The sequence below is a fragment of the Sebastes umbrosus genome, chromosome 2, assembly GCF_015220745.1.
Source record: "Sebastes umbrosus isolate fSebUmb1 chromosome 2, fSebUmb1.pri, whole genome shotgun sequence".
In the NCBI taxonomy this organism is placed as follows: Eukaryota; Metazoa; Chordata; class Actinopteri; order Perciformes; family Sebastidae; genus Sebastes; species Sebastes umbrosus.
In genome coordinates this window covers 3,097,756-3,115,414 of record NC_051270.1, presented here as the reverse complement: position 1 = coordinate 3,115,414, position 17,659 = coordinate 3,097,756, and the positions used below count along the sequence as shown (strand labels likewise).

Below are 17,659 nucleotides of genomic sequence, written 5' to 3'. Positions count from 1 at the left end.
ATCACAATGGTTTAAGACAAAAATCAAGATTTTTATTTTCATAAATAACTGTATTTATTATATATATATATATATATTTATTATATTAATATAAATAAACATTTCATCCCTGACATTGTTGGCTTAAAAGTGTTTAGTCAGTTTCACGACAATTTACACTTTTATTAACAAATAAGTGATGAACAGATGAACAAGTGTGTGAAAGAGAGTTACAGAGGTGAAAAGTGTATTTATTTATTTATCTGTTAATTTGCTTCCTCATTGCATAAAATGAGGAAGGGCACCCATCAGCATTTTATTTTTTAAATTATTACTATTATTATTATTATTATTATTTTTTTTTTTTTTTGAGGAAGATGGCGCCCTATAGGCGACCACCTAAATGGCCTATGCCTTAAGCCAGCCCGGCAATTAAATTATTCTGTGATGTTGTCGTACTGTATAATTGATAGACATCTTACCGTTAACTAATAACTAGCATTTTGAAAAAAAAAAGTTGTACCTTATCTGTGCAATATATCCTTTGATGCAATATATACCTCAAGTGCAACTACCTTTGTTTACATTTTATTTACATCTACCCTACCTATTTTACAAGTGCAATTACCTCTGTTTACATTACATCTATTTTACCTATTTCATTCCTCAAGTGTAATACCTCTGTTTATATTTATTTATTACATCTACTTTACCGGTTTATTCCTGTTTTATTTGCTTTATAACTGTGTGTGTTTTACCTGTTATATGTTTTATCTGCCTCGTTTAGTCTTGTCAAGTATTTGTTTTAAAGCACTGACCAGAAGTGGCAACTATGAATCTCGTTGTATTTAATACAATGACAATAAAGCTTTCTATTCTATCTTTATTGTTTTGCTTTATTTGCACTCTTTTCTTCTTTGTACTGCAACCGCAGCACAACAATTTCCCTCTGGATTAATAAAGGTCTATCTTATCTTATATTCAACGTCATATCAAGATGACACCCAACTTCACCCATCTGTTTTGAGGAAAAGCACACAGGGCAGAAAAAAGTAGAGAATTTGGTCAGTATGACCAAAATCTTCACCATAACCTCCAGTGAGGACACCAGATAAAACTCAGGTCTGGGCCAGCTATGACCAATATTCAATCCAAAATAATCAGGTAAGCAATACAGAATAACTTCATAATAAATAAATAAATAAAAAGAGCAATGGACACCGCGGCGGTTGCAGCATTATTAGGCAACATGAATCAAATTAAATGACACTTTAACATCAGAATAATATAAATTATTTCTCTCCTGTCCCTCTCTGTACAGTGAGTAAATGAGTGTGTTGTTGTACTCACCTGCCTGACGTCTTCCTCTTTAATCTGCTCCAGGTTCAACTTCTTTACGTGATCATTCTCAAAGAATAATATATAACCAGTACACCACTCAGCCTGAAATCATTCTTGAGGATCCACTGGGAGCATTTCAGCATTTAGCATATTGTATTCACCTGTTGGTCATCATGGGTGTGTTTGTTTTGGGTCACTTAACGTATTAGCCGGGTGGTGCATTAAATCAGTGATTAATTAAAGGTAGAGACAACCTTTTACTTACTGAGTCGATGTACAATAAGGCTAAGCTTTTAAGACAGACAGGTAAACAGACCTGCAGCTTCTTCTCTGCTGCAGCTGCTGATTTATCACCTTTCATTTGTTCCATTTTCACACAGTTTATCAGGATATTTTCATATATTAATATGTTTATCTGATTTATCTACTATCTTGTTGTTGTTGTCTGAGAGATGATGAGAAGCCAACAACAACGTGAACGTTTACGATTAGTAAATTACCTCCTCCTCGTTCTATTCCTGTCTGTAATAAGAGGTTTACTTGTACTTTAATACAAATAGCTCTTCAACTACAGTCACAGATTTCCTGCGTCTCCAGACTTCTCAGGTCCACCTTCCAGTAATCTGATTAAAGATCAAGATCTCACCTGCTGGTGAGAAAAGCATCAGTGCTCTGCTCTCTGGTTTACCAGGTTCATCCTTCAGGAGATTAGTGTGGTCGAGAGGAGTCAGAGGAATGGCACCGGGGTCGGAGAGGCATCGTTGTCGTAATAGCAACCCCTTCATCCTGCTGTATACGACTGATGGATGTTTGACTGTTTGGAGCTCTCATCAGCTGTCAGTTCCTCGGGGACGTGATGTCGGGACGCTGTCTTCGGTCTCAGGTGAGACTCTGCAGGATGCATCAGGTGTTTAATGGTGAACGCTCCAAACTTGCGCTAAATTTTGGCGAGGAAAAACTGTCATAGCCTTTTTCACAGCGGTCCCTTGACCTCTGACCTCCAGATATATGAATGAAAATGGGTTCTATGGGTACCCACGAGTCTCCTCTTTACAGACATGCCCACTTTATGATAATCACATGCAGTTTGGTAGTTTTCTAAAATGGTGTATTTGAATATTTCTGCATACTAAATTGTGTGTCACTGTAAAGCTGAGACTCTTGTGGATCCACTGAGCCCAACTGTATTCATATGTGATGATGTTAGTCCCCATAGGAGACATTTCATTCTTTTTTTTAAACTTGACCTCACAGTATAAAATGACCTGTGGTGACCTCTAGGATAATCACAGCCTCATGAAACTTTACAGCCACAAACTAGAGACCTAGAGCATTCAGAGGATGGATGGCTTTCCTAGCTAGATTGATCAATAAGGGGGTTTTTGAGCAGTTTACACAACAGAAGTGCTCGCCATCCAATCGTCAAAAAATGCAATTCTTGTAGAAATCTCCAAAATGTCAAAAGTATTTGAAACCAAATCACAGCATGGCTTTTTCTATGGTGTTCCTCAAGGTCTTGTTGTCTTAATGGGGTATTTTGGAGGGATTATTGATCATTTTTATCAATTCTTGAGTGGTAAAAAAATGGTTAAATCAAGCACCAAATCTGTGTAACAAATGGTATCGACCCCTAAATTGCTGCAACAACTTATGAGACGTAATAGAGCATGAGGATGACCATCATATACTTCTATCATAATGTTCTAAACCCTTCTACACTTTCACAATTTATTTTAATTGATTAATTAATTTGTATTTCTTATTAATAACTAGAACAATTTAACACACAGTGCTGTGCTGCATCTCAAATTAATTTTCAGGTTCCCAGCTTTCAGATGATGTACACCACTTCTATGTGACATCTACTGTTGACTATTTATCTCCCCCTAAATATCCTCTTTCCCTCTAAAAAAAAAGAGGGCAGAATGATAAGGGGTTAAAGAGACAGGTGCACAAATGGAGCGTTTCAGTCCGGTTTATTCAGACAGAAAGGATGAGAACAATAGTGTGTTTTTTTTAACATTAAAGCATGCAAACATGTTCTGGTATACGAGTATGAACCTGAAAATGAGCATGATGTGTCCCCTTTAAAGAATGTGGTACAGATTCAGACTCTTTTAATAATCTGTCCACAGCATATGATTCATGCCACAGTTATGAATGGGTCATTGTGTTTCTATGGGAAGGACAACTCGTATTGCTTTCAGCTACATCATTTACAACACCCGGCTTTTTATCCACCTACATCTATAAAAAACAATGCTGGTCACAAACCGTTACCTCATTGTTTCGCTCAGAAAGAGTCCCACATGAATCATGAATGAGTCATTTTACTTGTCCTTTTTTTTCAGTAAACAAGCTTGGATTCCAGCCATCTGTTATTGCGCAAGCCTATTGAAACCATAGATTGAGCGGTTTCACTGAAGCGGCTATTTGCATCCGCCTATTTGCCCCTTGTTTGTCCTCCTTTGGCACGGCCTCCTCTCCCACAAGGCAGCAGCAGCAATTATCTGAGAGAGAGAGAACGGGGCCCCTTCAGGAATGCCGCTCAGAGCAACACGTGTTTATCACAGCGAATTACTGGTTTTACAACCGCTCATGTTGGAGGGAATAATCCAGAGTGAGATTAAGGATATTATGTGTTGTTTTTAAACTTGTGAAGACGTTCTTGGTCCTTAAAATTTGTCACATAATGTGATTGTTTTAACAATATCTGTTCTGGAGGAGGACGTGTTCATGAGACAAATATCTAAATGTAAAATGCAGTTTATGAAATTATAAATAGTCAAGCCAATTAATTTATCTATATAGCCCAAGATCACAAATTTGCCTCAAGGGGCTTTACAATCTGTACATCATACAACAACCTCCGTCCTTAGAACCTCGATTCAGATAAAGAAAAATGACCCAAAAAAAAACATTTAACAGTGAAAAATGGAAGAAACTTCAGGAAGAGCAACCTGGGCGGACGGAAAGGAAATAGATGTTGTGTGTACAGCATAGACCAACAAGTAAAATTACAGTATAGACATATAGACTAGGGCTGTCAATCAATTAAAATATTTAATCATGATTAATCGCACATTTTTTTATCTGTTCAAAATGTACCTTAAAGGGAGATTTCTCAAGTATTTAATACTCTTATCAACATGTTAGTGGACAAATATGCTGCTTTGTGCAAATGTATGTATATATTTATCACTGGAAATCAATTAACAACACAAAACAATGACAGATATTGTCCAGAAACCCTCATAGGTACAGCATTTAGCATAAAACAATATGCTCAAATCATAACATGGCAAACTGCAGCCCAACAGGCAACAACAGCTGTCAGTGTGTCAGTGTGCTGACTTGACTATAACAAACTGCATGTGATTATCATAAAGTGGTTTTTAGCTGTGGGTGTTAGTATGTGTGGTGCCTCCTGTGTACACAACTCTTCTACTCTTCAGACTAATAATCCTACAACTGATTCTGTTAAACGTCTCTGAGAAGCTTCATTCACCGGGTTTGTGAGTCCAAGCCTCTTAGCCGAGTTTCTTATTTAACCTCTAATTTGTTACTTAGTTCCTAGAAAGTGAACCTGGACAGACTCTGTGGCTCTTAATGACGTAGTATAATGACATTTTGGCTCAGGCTGCTGTTTTCCAACAGCCAGCATGTACAGAGGAGGTGTCGTCCTAAAAACAACTCATCCTACTGAAGCAGACAAACGTGACATTTCTGTCGTCACTTGTTCTCTAGTTGTTTTTTCTCATCGCTTCTCGATCTTTGAAACTAATTTTATTCTTTTCTCTTCTCTGAATAATAATGTCATTTTGAATAGTATCTTTACCAATAATACAAATAAGACATGTCATCCAGGAATAAGTTAAGGAATTTTGTTCTATTTTTACACACGTAAATAAATTGAGTGATCATTAGAAAGCTCCACAATATTTCTAACAATCAGATTTTACTGACGTTTCAATAAATGTCTCCTTTGCAGTGAGACATCTCCAATAATGTTTAATACACTATGATGTGTAACAGGCTTAACACATATTATTCTTTTCATATATTTGAATAATAATAGACCTGTTTTTTAGTAATTGTTGTAAAATCTTTACATTGGTCTGTATGTGTCCTACTGGTAGAGGTATCGATGAGATCACAATTTGCTTTAAAAGAAACAAACAATGTTTTATGTCTTATTTTCCTCATTAACAAATTCCTGTTATAGCCCAAGAGACTTATAAAAAAAGATACTACAAAAGTTAAGAATCATAAATATAAACTAGATAAATCCAAAATAATAAATATGAAAAATATAATTTAAAAAATATGTAAAATATATCTGTTTTTAAAATGAGAGAAGTTGTGTGTATTTGAAACAAAGAGGGTGATATGTGCAAAATATTGACTGAGGAGTGTGCAAAAGTTCACAGTATAAAGAAATAAGAATATGTGCGATGTACAGAGATAATAATCCTTAAAGGTCCCATATTATGCTTATTTTCATGTTCATAGTTATTTATAGTATTTTAAATAACAGTATTTCTGTTTCTACTAGAACATGTTTACATGCTTTGATGTTCAAAAAAACCTTTATTTTCCTCGTACTGTCTGCCTGGATATGCCCCTCTGTCTGAAACACTCCGTTTTAGTGCATTTTAATGGAATAACAACGGAACTGCGTTGCTAGGCAACAGCTTGGGTCCATGTTTACTTCCTGTCAGCTGATGTCATTCACATACACTGCAACCGGAAATAAACCGGGACACATTTAGAACGTTTACGTTTAAAACTGTGAAATGGTCTAAATATTGTAGATTTGTGACCTCACAAAATTACAGAAATCCTGACGGCTTGTTTCAAAGTTTCTGGATACGGGCTGTGTGTATTTCTCCATGGATTGAGTGTTTTGATACTTTCACAAGTATTTATATATGACTAAAACCTGCTTTATAATATAAAAGACATGAAAATCTCACTTTTTACAATATGAGACCTTTAATATAATAATAATTTTGCAAAATTTCATAGCATTGACTGATGTTTTGAGGAGTTTTTAGATCTTATTTTGAGATTAAATTGAGTTGACAGAAGGCCGACATGTATGTTGATGGTTTTGCATAACAACAACGAGATTACAGAGAGAAATATTATTTTGAGAGCTCAGTTTCATCTGTATGAGAAACATAAGTACAGCCATTTTTTCCTCTGATTAGAAATCTGTTGGTGCATCACCTGCTGAGTAATCTAAAGTCAACAGGTCAGACTGAATTCATCATTTCATCTGGCCTCTATTACAGCTCTGTGGAGGAGAGAAAGTGTGCTACCAGGTGGCGACTCAGAGAGTATAACAGGCCGCAGATATTAACGTCCTGTCTGTGTCGGTGAAGGTCATCCTGACTGAGAGGAGGGCTGGACAACCACGGGATTATCCCGGCGCTCCGCCCTGCACACTAACCCAAATCTAATCTCACTCTCTTCTCATGCACTGTGCACTCAGCGCTTTTTCTTTTTCTATTTACGTTATATTTATTGTTTTTAAGAGTATAATTAAAGAGGGTAAAAAGGAAATGAAAATAGAGCCTATGTAGAGAGTTCACATTCTATTTAGACAACATTATTTATGCCTTTTTAAATTTATTTATATCTCAACCATTTCCTCCAGCCGTTTGCAAATTAATCTTCCTTCATTTTCAACCTATATGTGAGATTCTCCATCACTAGGATATCATCTGTAATGGTCAGCCATTGTTTGTAATGTGGTGCATCAGGTGCATCTGCCTTTTTTTCTGGCAGCGAGGAGAATCTGGACCAAGTCTCTGTCTCCTACATGCACAGTTCCTTTCAAAAGGTTGTATTTTCATGCAACTCCAAAAAAAATGTGTAGTTTGTTCCCATGTGTATATGCATTGCATTGTGGGAACAAGATCCTCCGCTTTGGCTCGGTACGAAGGATGTCCTGTAAATCAACAGAAATTTACATTTTAGGGTTGAAGAAAATGTCCGTAAACTTAACGGAAAATGTCCTGGTCATTTTCTACCAGGACATTATCTGTTTTTCTACGGATTATTTTCTTAGAGTGATACAGCAGCTAATATTAGTACGGACAGCTAACGTTAAAGTGGGATATTGAAGTCACATGGAGCCGTAACTCAAATATTGGGTTGGCTAGCGTAGCCCTACACACCAGACATACGGGTACTTTGTAAAACGTCAAGGCCACGCCCCTTTTTGGAGGATAGAAAACTGAAGATCCCATTCATACACTCTAAGAAAAAAATCCGTAGAAAAACAGAAAAAGTCCTGGCAGAAAATTACCGGCACATTTTCCATTAAGTTTACGGTTTAAATAAACGTTGTGTTTTATACACACGTCTAATAACTATTTGGCGACCTTGCCTGATCCTGAGCGTTCGTTCTCTGATATTGCTTCTCCAGACATCCTCTAAATCTAATGGAACAAAGTGAATGTGACCTTTCATGACAACAGTGGATTAAAATCATTTGAAAGCTAAAACATTACATGTAACTCATTTTTTATTCTCTGCCTGGTTCCATTAGAGCCCCCAAAAACAAAAAATCCATCGTCCCCGTCTATTATTAAGCCGTGAGCAAGTCTACTAATGCACGCCGGCTTTTACTGCGGTTCCACCGTCCAGTCCGTCCTACTTCACTGTTTCTGGGTCGGCTATGATAACTTGTTGGGATTATGGACGTGGCCTCTTTATGTGAGTGACACACGGACTCACAGACCTGGACCAGGTCTGGGGATGAAGGGGGGTCTGTAGGTAGATAAGGGGCTGTGAGGTGTCAGGCATCAGCATGTAGAAATCACACGGGGTTAATTGTCTAAATCTGGATTAAACAGGAGTATTGCCCAATCCCATTGTACTGGGGTTTGTGCAGCGCTGGGGGAAGGGACGGGAGGGACAGATGGGACGGACACATGGTCCCTGTCGACCTCCTCCTCCTCCTCCTCCTCCTCCTCCTCTTCCTCACCCCCTCCTCCCCTCACAGACTCTTTGCCTAATCTGAGCGGGTAGGACGGGGGAGGATGGGGGGAGGGCACCGGGCATTCGCCACCACCTCTCCCTCTTTTCTGGCAGCACCCAACACAGCCGCAGAGCCAAAGCACACAGGATATGGGCACAAAAACAACTTATTCCCCTGCGAGGCTGGACTGAGAGCAGCCTGGACCCGGTGCTCATGATCAGGCTCTCGGCTACAGGGAGCCCGGCCGGACTGGATTTACTGCTAATCCAGAATAAGGAGCATGTAGGGAACAAACCTGCTGCTGGACTTTCTACTTCTTCTTCTCGTCATCGTCAGGCCTGTTAGAAAGTTGTGTTCTGGCCTCTCTGAGAGATGTGAGGATGCCATCTTTACAGGCGTGCTGAGAGAACCTGTGTGTGCTGGAGGTTCATGGCCAAATGTAGAGTCGTCGCGGCCGATGAGAAGCAGTTTATAGGCACAATGTCGGCCTCTCAGGGGATGAACCGCAGCGGCGCCTACAACTACTTCCTCAACATGGTGGCCTATCAGGTGAGAGCTGAGCAGGAGGAGGTCACTGCAGCTGGAGGTTGCCAATTTAGTACTGATTGTAACACAAAAACAGTAGAGGATTATTTATTAACTCTGGAGTTGATTTTATTGATAATAATACTGGTAGAGGGAATTTATTATTTAGAATGCTACAGACATATTGTGAGATTTTTCTTATCAAGATATTTATTTAGCGACTGAAGAAATGTTTTATTATTTATAAAGTATTTATTTTTTTATTGCACAAGCAAAAATTATTATATTAAAGACAAAAATAAATAATAATAAAAAAAACAAAGTGTTAAATCAGGAATTAAGGTACATAAATATTCATAAAGATATCGTTTTTTTTATTAAACAACATTTTACTTCTTTATTTAAGTAAAAGTAGCAATGCCACAATTTAAAACTACATTACTACTACTACTATTGCTACAAAACTACACAACTACAATACTCCATTACAAGTACATGTCCTGCCTTCAAAATAAAAGTAAAACATAAACCTAAAGTATCAAAAGTTAAAGCACTTGTTATGCAGAAGGGTTCCCCTGAGGGTTATTTTACTACATATTATATTATTGGATTATTATCATTAATGCATTAATATGTAAGCAGCATTTTAAGGTTGTGGCTTGACATGGAGCTACTTTTTAAACAATTTCAAAATAAATTTATAATGCATCATATTTTATAAACTAATCATATATTTTGTGTGTAGAATCTGCAAAGTAAGTTGTAACTAAAGTTGTTAAATAAATGTAGTGGAGTCAAAAGTACAATATGTCCATCTGAGATGTAGTGGAGTGGAAGTATTAAGTAGCATAAAATAGAAATACTCAAGTAGCTCAAAATTGTACTTCGGTAAATATACTTAGATATGATGTTCCACCGCTGTATCTCTCACTGGCAAAGGTTGATTTTCATGTTTTAACTTCCAGGTGTTGATCAAAACATCAGGAAGAGCTGCACAATTTAATCAGCAATAAACACTGCCTTTATGAAGCTTGTAATATTATTTTTTATTTAGTTGAAGTTGCGTCAGAGAGGCGTTGATACAGAATCAACGGGAATCGTGGAGCATTCTGGGGCGGCGACGCCATCTTTGGAGGGTAGCGTACGGAGCCATACAGTAGATTGTCATTATCTGTCACTGGTCAATTCATCTGTCATCTGTTAATCGCTCATCATCGTAAATGTGTAAAGTATGTGCCAAAGACGAATGTATACATGTAAATTTCATCAACTATAAAACAGTTGATGATATTGATCCTTATGAATTCGGAGTACCTTGACAGTTTGCCACCCGTTACGATCACTGATGTGTTTTGGCGTTAGTGAATCAGCAGCTCAAAATATGTTAATCTTTGGAGGCCGACGTCAAATTTACAAACGTGTAGGTCTATATGACATTAAGATCTACATTAAATGCCAACTACACAATCATCCGGACAAAGATAAGCTAGCAAATGTTTTTTTATCGCGAGGGATTGCCTTGCTTCCCAGCATTGGACGCTTGATGGGCTGCTACTAGACACGAGGCTGACACCTGATTGGACGAAAGCTTTCCCTCTGCTCTCAACTTTCAAACTGGAACCAACATGGCGGCTCGTTTGGAAACTTCTCTTATATCACAAAAATAGTTTACCAAAATGTATTTCTGAAAACATTTGAGTCGAAAAAAAAGCCACGCTGCTAAGTCGGTCTTCATTTTGGACAGTTAGTTTAAATTGGGAATTTAAATTGGGAGTTTCCAGAGGCGGCAAGTCGCGCCAGACACCCCTGATTTGAAAAAATAGCCTAGACCTAAACTTTATGCAAATGAGTAGCGGCCAACTTAAAAGTCTGTCTCTCGAAATGCAACACTGCACTACCAGAATGCATTGCACAGCAGTGCTTGGGAAGCATGGAAAAGACAGATCCTGTGGACTTTGTTCTCTTATTTCACGAAAATAGTTCACCGAAATGTGTTTCTGAAAACATTTTATGTGAGAAATAAGCCGTGCAGTTGATATATCTGCTTTTATTTTGGATCAACAAGGCTTAGTTTAAAAGTTTCTCAGAAGTTTCCAGAGGTGGCGAGTCGCGCCGGACGCCCCTGATTTGCATAAAGTAGCCAAGACCTCCACTTTATGCAAATGAGGAGCAGATGACGTGACGGTCGACGTGACGGTCTTTTTCACCTTCCAATAACGGCCGACTTGCTGTCGGTGACGTCACGTTCTGAGGAAAAGTCAGTGGATCGCCAAAGTTATTACAATTCATCCCGAGGTGGATGTGAACATCTAAACCAAATTTTACGGAAGTTCTACTATGATCTGTTAACATCGTCATTGTATGTAGCCTACCTTTTGAAAGATGAGCTTGTGTTTGAGCCACTTTTACACAAAATGTTAGATGTTTTAGATAAACATTTTAGAGGTTTTATCACAGAATGTAAAACAGGAATTAGACAATAGGCCTACCTGTCTGGGAAACATGTTGGTTGCATGCCGCTTGTGGTCCCATTCCTCTCACAGTCAGTCAGGTCGCCTAATGATGACGTATTTAAAGCAACTGAGTCAAGAGAATCATGGGAAATGAAGTCCTATGTGCCGTTATCCTGTAATTTAACACTTGTTGCTGCTGTTCTGCAAAACTTTTACAAAAGTTTTGCAGAACAGCAACTCGTCATTTTTACTCTCTGACTCTATCAGCGAGTCTCTGGTACATGACCTTAACTGACCACTGTTTTTTAACTCATCAAGAATGATGTTTATGTTCTATAAAACCCCAGATATACAAACAAAATACAAAAATATGTACTTAAATATCTGTCACATTGTGTACAGTACAACGTGATGGCAGAATGTGTTTGGTGCATGTTGAGGATTTTAGTTTATTTTGTATGAAATAAATCAGAATCAGAATTAAACATTATTCACCAATTTATTTTGCCTACAGGCGTCAGAATAAAATAAAATAAAATAAAATAAGAAAACAATAGAATACACTTAGGTTACTTAAGCTAAAAATATTTTTTTTAAATTAGAAAAAATAATGTATTTAGTGTACAGAGACTGACAACAACCATGACAAAGTTTATTCACAACTTCTTTTTTTGAGTGATATAAAACAATACTGAGAATATTAAAGCTATGTGCAGATAAATTATTATATTTCTTTTTTACAAACACCATACGTAGTTAAAGTGAGAAAAGAAAACATAAAACAAAACAAACAAAGAAACAAAGTTATAAAACAGAAGTTATATTCATTAAAAAAAACAAATATTCTATAAGACCTAAAGTAAGATATAATGTTTCCATAAATAATACACCTTTAATTTATGGAGAAATGACCTCTGCTTGTAGATTTAATCACTCAGTTACACTGGAATTCCTGTTTCATCCCAAATCAATTTACTGAATTTTGAAATCAATAACTAAAATATTATAAAACATTTATAAAGTTGCTGCTGTATATGATGGAAGGGAAAGTGGATCACTGGGGAAAGTGATTCATGCAGGATTAGCTCTCAGATTAGCTTCTTGAATACTCAGAAGGATGCAGGAGATCTTATAATCATGCAGACAAACAACTGGAGTGAGTCCTGCTCTGTGTGTCTGGGAAATATAATATATAATATATGTGCATATATAATAAATGTGCTGTGTATTGACTAATCCTTGGTGCTGTCCGTGGTGCTGAAGTAGCACATGAATTTGTAATTTTGACTTTTTCTCTGAGTCCCTCCTGTCAGTTCCGTCTTGGATCTATAATATTCTCTAAACTACACTGTAAAAAAATTAATAAATATATTATTTATAATAATAAATAAAAATAAAATAACGAAATGTTGTAGATTTACAGATATTTGCAGTAATTTAAAGGTTTACTCTTAAAATTACAAATAATATATTATTTTTATATATATTATGTATATATGAATATTGTGTTTTTTAATGGCATTTCTTTCTGTATTTACATAGATTTTAAATGTAATTTTACATTAAATGTGAGGTAATATTTTATAGATGTTTCCTGTTCATGTCAATTAAGCAATGCATGTAAAATTACAGGAATCATTCAAAGTGATTTTCCATAAAATTCCAGGTCATTAAGCATGTGTTTAAAAAGTGATTTTATATTTTTTAATGGTAATTAATAGTATTCAAAAATGAAAATAACTGATTTAAAGGCAATTTACTGTAAATTATTGTAGAAAGACAATTAAAAATAAGACTGTATCACGAGGAGCTAAAAAAAAGAATGAGGCTCTGCTTTATTCCTCAACACGTAGTGTTCACATCAGACCTGACACACTGCTCTTCTGACCTATATACTGTATATACTGTATGACCCACTCTATTATTTGTACTCAGTAGCTATTTTTAAATCACAGTTATTATTCTGTGTTTGTACCACATCTGAGCTCCCTCGCTTACTACAACAACTTATTAATCCTGCATATAAAGCTTAAACCAGGCCAGAGGACAGACGTCTGTGCAGCGGTTAGAGAGGTCATAAAACACCTGGCTGTCTGCGACATGGCTCAATAAAGGTTATACATTTAAAAAAAAAAATGGAATATTTTAATTTTGTTTATTTGTTGTTTTGGACAGCACCAATGTTCAGCATTGTGTTATTGACGACCTACAGTATATCTCTGCGTGTAAATTCAGCCCCATCGTCTGTGAACGAGAGATTAACATATATAAAATAAATATGATTTGATTCAGGATTTATGGATTAAATTGAAAGGTTGAATAATCAGTGATTTTGTTTTAGGTTGGAAACATACAAATTAAGGCACCAATCGGTGCACGTAGTGGATCCAACAGAATCTCATGTATTTAATCTTTTTCTAAGTCGTGCACGGTGAGGGATGTTGGCGGCATCTTCTGAGGAATTAAATTACATTTGTGTAGCACTTTTATTTATTAAAGGGCGGGTCCATTATTTTTTTATATCATTATCATTATTCTGTAGCTTCCCAGCGGTGTTCGTATGTTTTAGCGTCAAAATATTATTTCCCGTCAAGGTCTTCTAAAAACTTTTTCCCACGTGACCTGACGTAGGTTTCTGCATGATGACGCTGCTACATGTACAGTATATATACATCCTTATAGCTGTACATACTGCTGTGGACGCCACGTTAGTTTGGATCCGAGAGTCACACAATAACAGACAAACTAACCGATCGATGCAGCGGTAGACCAGCAACTCCCGTGTTCTGAGAAGTAAAATTACTGTTTTTGTGAATGTAGTCTGGTGGCTTTGATGACAGCGATGTAACAGCTTCAGTTCCCTGTCAGAAAGGGCCGTCTGACGGCGAGGTAAAGAGGTGAAAATTATAAATATAGCGTACAATTAAAATGATATAGATTTGTTTTGGGTGGTTTCACAGACGCTTTACCTCGGCGTCAGACAGCCCTTTACTGACGGGGCTTCTCTTCACAGCCGCCAGACTCCATTCACAAAAACAGTAATTTTACCTCATGGAAAGCGGGAGAATACATACAACCCCCACTTCAAAAAATCCCAAATAACTCTTATCCATAACCTTATTGATTAGCTTACTGTGGTAACAGCTGAGTGGGTTTTTCCATTTGAAAAAACAGAGAAATATGCAGATGGACCGGCCCTTTAACAAAGTCTCAAAGTGCTTTACAGAAAAACAAAGAACACACAAAGCAAACAAGTGCAGCAAAGGCAAATGGAAGCAAAAATAAACAATGAAAGCATAAAAACAAGGAGCAAAAATATCTAAAATGGCAAGAAAAGAACAGTAAAACCAGAAGAAACATATCTAATAAGTAATAAGTAAATACAAATATAGTCAAAGGTGTCACAGGGTCACCAAACAGACAATGATTGTTTCCTCTTGGCGACGTTTTTTAGATGCTGAAGGATCTGATGCGTTGCAGCAGCGTGACCAGTCCAGATAAAGAGACAACATTTCTGTGGACTAGAGACAATATTTGGTCAAACTATCCCTTTAATCATCTGTTACAGGATCAAATCATTTTTGAGCTACTGTACATGATTAAAACTCCTTTTTTATTTAGTCTTCCTTTCGATGAGAAGACATTGGATAACCTTCTCTGCATTATTCATCAGATTATGACGTGCACGTGATGAGTAATATAATATATCTGCAGCATTCATAAACACAGTGCAGTATGGAGGCAGTTCTCATGTGTCCTAGAGTGATTTTTGCTTTGCATTTTACGTCATGTGACTAATTTCCAGATGTTGAAAATCACTGAACATGAAAAATACCACTTGCAAACAGCTGGAACTGCTTTTTTTCTCCATCCCATTCATCCATACATCATGTTGTGACCCTGACGATGCCGTCAGACCTCCAGACTGTAATCTGCAGAGTTTGCTGCAGGCATCAGACAGATGTGCGTGCACGTCTTTGCCTCCTTAGATTTAGTTCAGGATCAGCGGTGATGTGGCTGACGTCCAGTTGTCAACAGTCCCGATTTATCAGAATCAGAACCAGCCAGATGCTGCTGGACTCATTAGATTAATCTGCCACCGGCCGGCCGCCTCGCTGCCAAACGCTCAGTCAGTATAAGTTGTCTGACACAGTGACCTCAGAAAGTCTTCAGACTGACTGAGTTTGAACTCCTGGACTCACTATGCATCTGAAGTCTGAAGTATTAGTCTATTTTAGATCCATAGTGCAGATGACTGGTTAAAATATGTTAGTTTTATTATAATTTTTGCGACATTTTGCATTTATTTGACAGTCAACAGTTCTGTCAGTTTGGACTCATTGCCTGCTCTCTGGAACAATTAATCTGCTGAATATTTTTCATTTATTGCATGTATAAAATGTCAGAAAACAGTGAAAGAAATTCCCAGAGTCCAAGGTGACATCTTCATATCATATGTACCCAAATATATTTAATTTACAATAATATATATTTATCAGAGAAGCAGTAAATCCTCACATTTTAGACAGTGGAACCAGTAAATATTTGTTATTTTTGCACTACTAAAAGCACATAAAGATAATAAAAAGTCTGCTCATCTTATTCCATCTTGGACATTTAATATTTTGCAGAAGGATGACATGTTTATACCTACATACGGTCTATTTGTTGAATCCTGTATTTGGATTTTTAACAGTAGAGATCACCCAAAGCACTACACACAACTCAAACAAGTTGTAAAACTCTGATATTACTTTTTGTATCACATGGAAATTTATGTCTCGGAATATTAAAGAAATGCTATAGTGCTATAAATAAAAATTGCCATTAATCCTTCTAGCCCCTTAGTAAAGATTAAGCCAGTACGAGCGGTGGTCATCCTGCACTTTTTGCAACTTACTTTAATTTACTGACACACAATGCATAAAGTAAAGTAAATTAGTATACTCTTGGCCTCATGGATGTATGAAAACCCCAGACCTCCCCTCTTCACCCTTCCTCTTGAGTTGAGGATGTGTTTCCTGTCAGGTGGAAGTCCTGTTAGACTGTCTGCTGAGCTGATGTCTCCGTCCTCTCCGTCCTCAGATATGCTGTTGCTGCGGACCGGCTCCCTGCTCGCTCTGCTGTGCCTTCTGTCCTCCGGTCAGGTCCTCCACCAGCACGAGGGTCATGTACACCCTCTTCCACATCATGAGCTGCGCCGTCTCCTGCCTCATGCTGTCCCGCACCGTCTCCGAGCTCGTCAGGGAAAATGTGAGCTCTGGATCTTATCCTGCACGACACAACATCACAGAAATCAACTGATATATAACATACAGTTATATCCTGCTAGAGAGCTGGCAACAAAACAAGAGAACTGTATAATCATAGTTCCTGACATAATTAACTGAAACACAATCAGAGTAAGCAGCAAGCAAGAGGCCCTAAAGTTTAGCTCTGCAGTTCTTTTATACCTCAAGATGGTTTGTGATTGTCAGAACAGGATGACAAACAACTGAGACACATTTTAAAGGGGATATATGAAAAAATCACCCAGGCAGACAGATACACACCTCCATGGCTGCAGTAGTAGATATAATACAGTGTGTGTGTGTTTCAGGTGCCTTTCTTCAACATGGTGTGTGACCAGGCGCATGGCGGGGGCCACTGTGAGATGCTGGTGGGCTACTCGGCGGTCTACAGGGTCTGCTTTGGCACTTCTTGTTTCTACCTGATGATGGCGATCTTCCTCATAGACGTGAAGTCCAGTCAGGACTTCAGGGCGCTCATACACAACGGGTCAGTGCTGCAGAGTTTACCTCATCAAACAGATATGTTCCTGCTGAGCAAAGCCTTTTAAAGGGACTATTTGTTACTTTAAGAAATGCTTGTTAACAGCGAGCACCTGTGGCCGTTAAGTCAACGAAAGTCTCACGCTTGCTCGCTCTACATGAACGGGCATCGCTCAAAACAGTGAGGTGACAAACGTCAGCTAAAACCACACTATCACTCTATATTTCAGCTGCTTGGCAGTAATGTTAGCTGACCAGACCGAGGTCTCTCCATGAATCAATGCTGATCCTAGTGTTGGCTTTTCCTGCTTCAGCCCCGCTGCTGCAGCCTCCGGAGCTGCAGCAGCGGGGCTCCGCAGCGAGTACCGCTATCGTCTCCCGACCGCAGCCGGAGTGAACAGGGGAGGCACCGGCACCCGGTCGGAGACGATAACGTTTCACTCTGCGGAGCCCCGTCACTTCACAAGATACGGAAAACCTCTGTTGGTCTGGAGGAGCTGCAGCAGTTATTTCTGCACAAACGTCCACTGTACATTCACTAGATATTCTCAGAGCTAAACTAACTCTTCTGCAGTGTGGAGTGAGTGCGCATAAATGTG

General features: G+C 37.9%; 1 protein-coding gene and 1 long non-coding RNA gene across 2 annotated transcripts in view; one reads left to right on the top strand and one right to left on the bottom strand.

Annotated features, from left to right (window-relative positions):
- Window positions 1-809: 809 nt before the first annotated feature.
- On the bottom strand, window positions 810-8,741 carry LOC119503023. The gene is made up of 3 exons (XR_005210237.1): window positions 8,607-8,741; window positions 1,330-2,211; window positions 810-997 (listed from the first exon to the last, which is right to left on the bottom strand). It is a non-coding gene; the product is annotated as an uncharacterized LOC119503023 (long non-coding RNA).
- serinc4 (serine incorporator 4) overlaps window positions 8,741-17,659 on the top strand; it is a 31,264-nt gene continuing 22,345 nt past the window's right edge. The window contains exons 1-3 of the mRNA XM_037794405.1: window positions 8,741-8,860; window positions 16,375-16,542; window positions 16,889-17,067. Of these exons, the coding sequence (XP_037650333.1) occupies window positions 8,741-8,860; window positions 16,375-16,542; window positions 16,889-17,067 (467 nt within the window). The remainder of the gene's footprint in view (window positions 8,861-16,374; window positions 16,543-16,888; window positions 17,068-17,659) is intronic.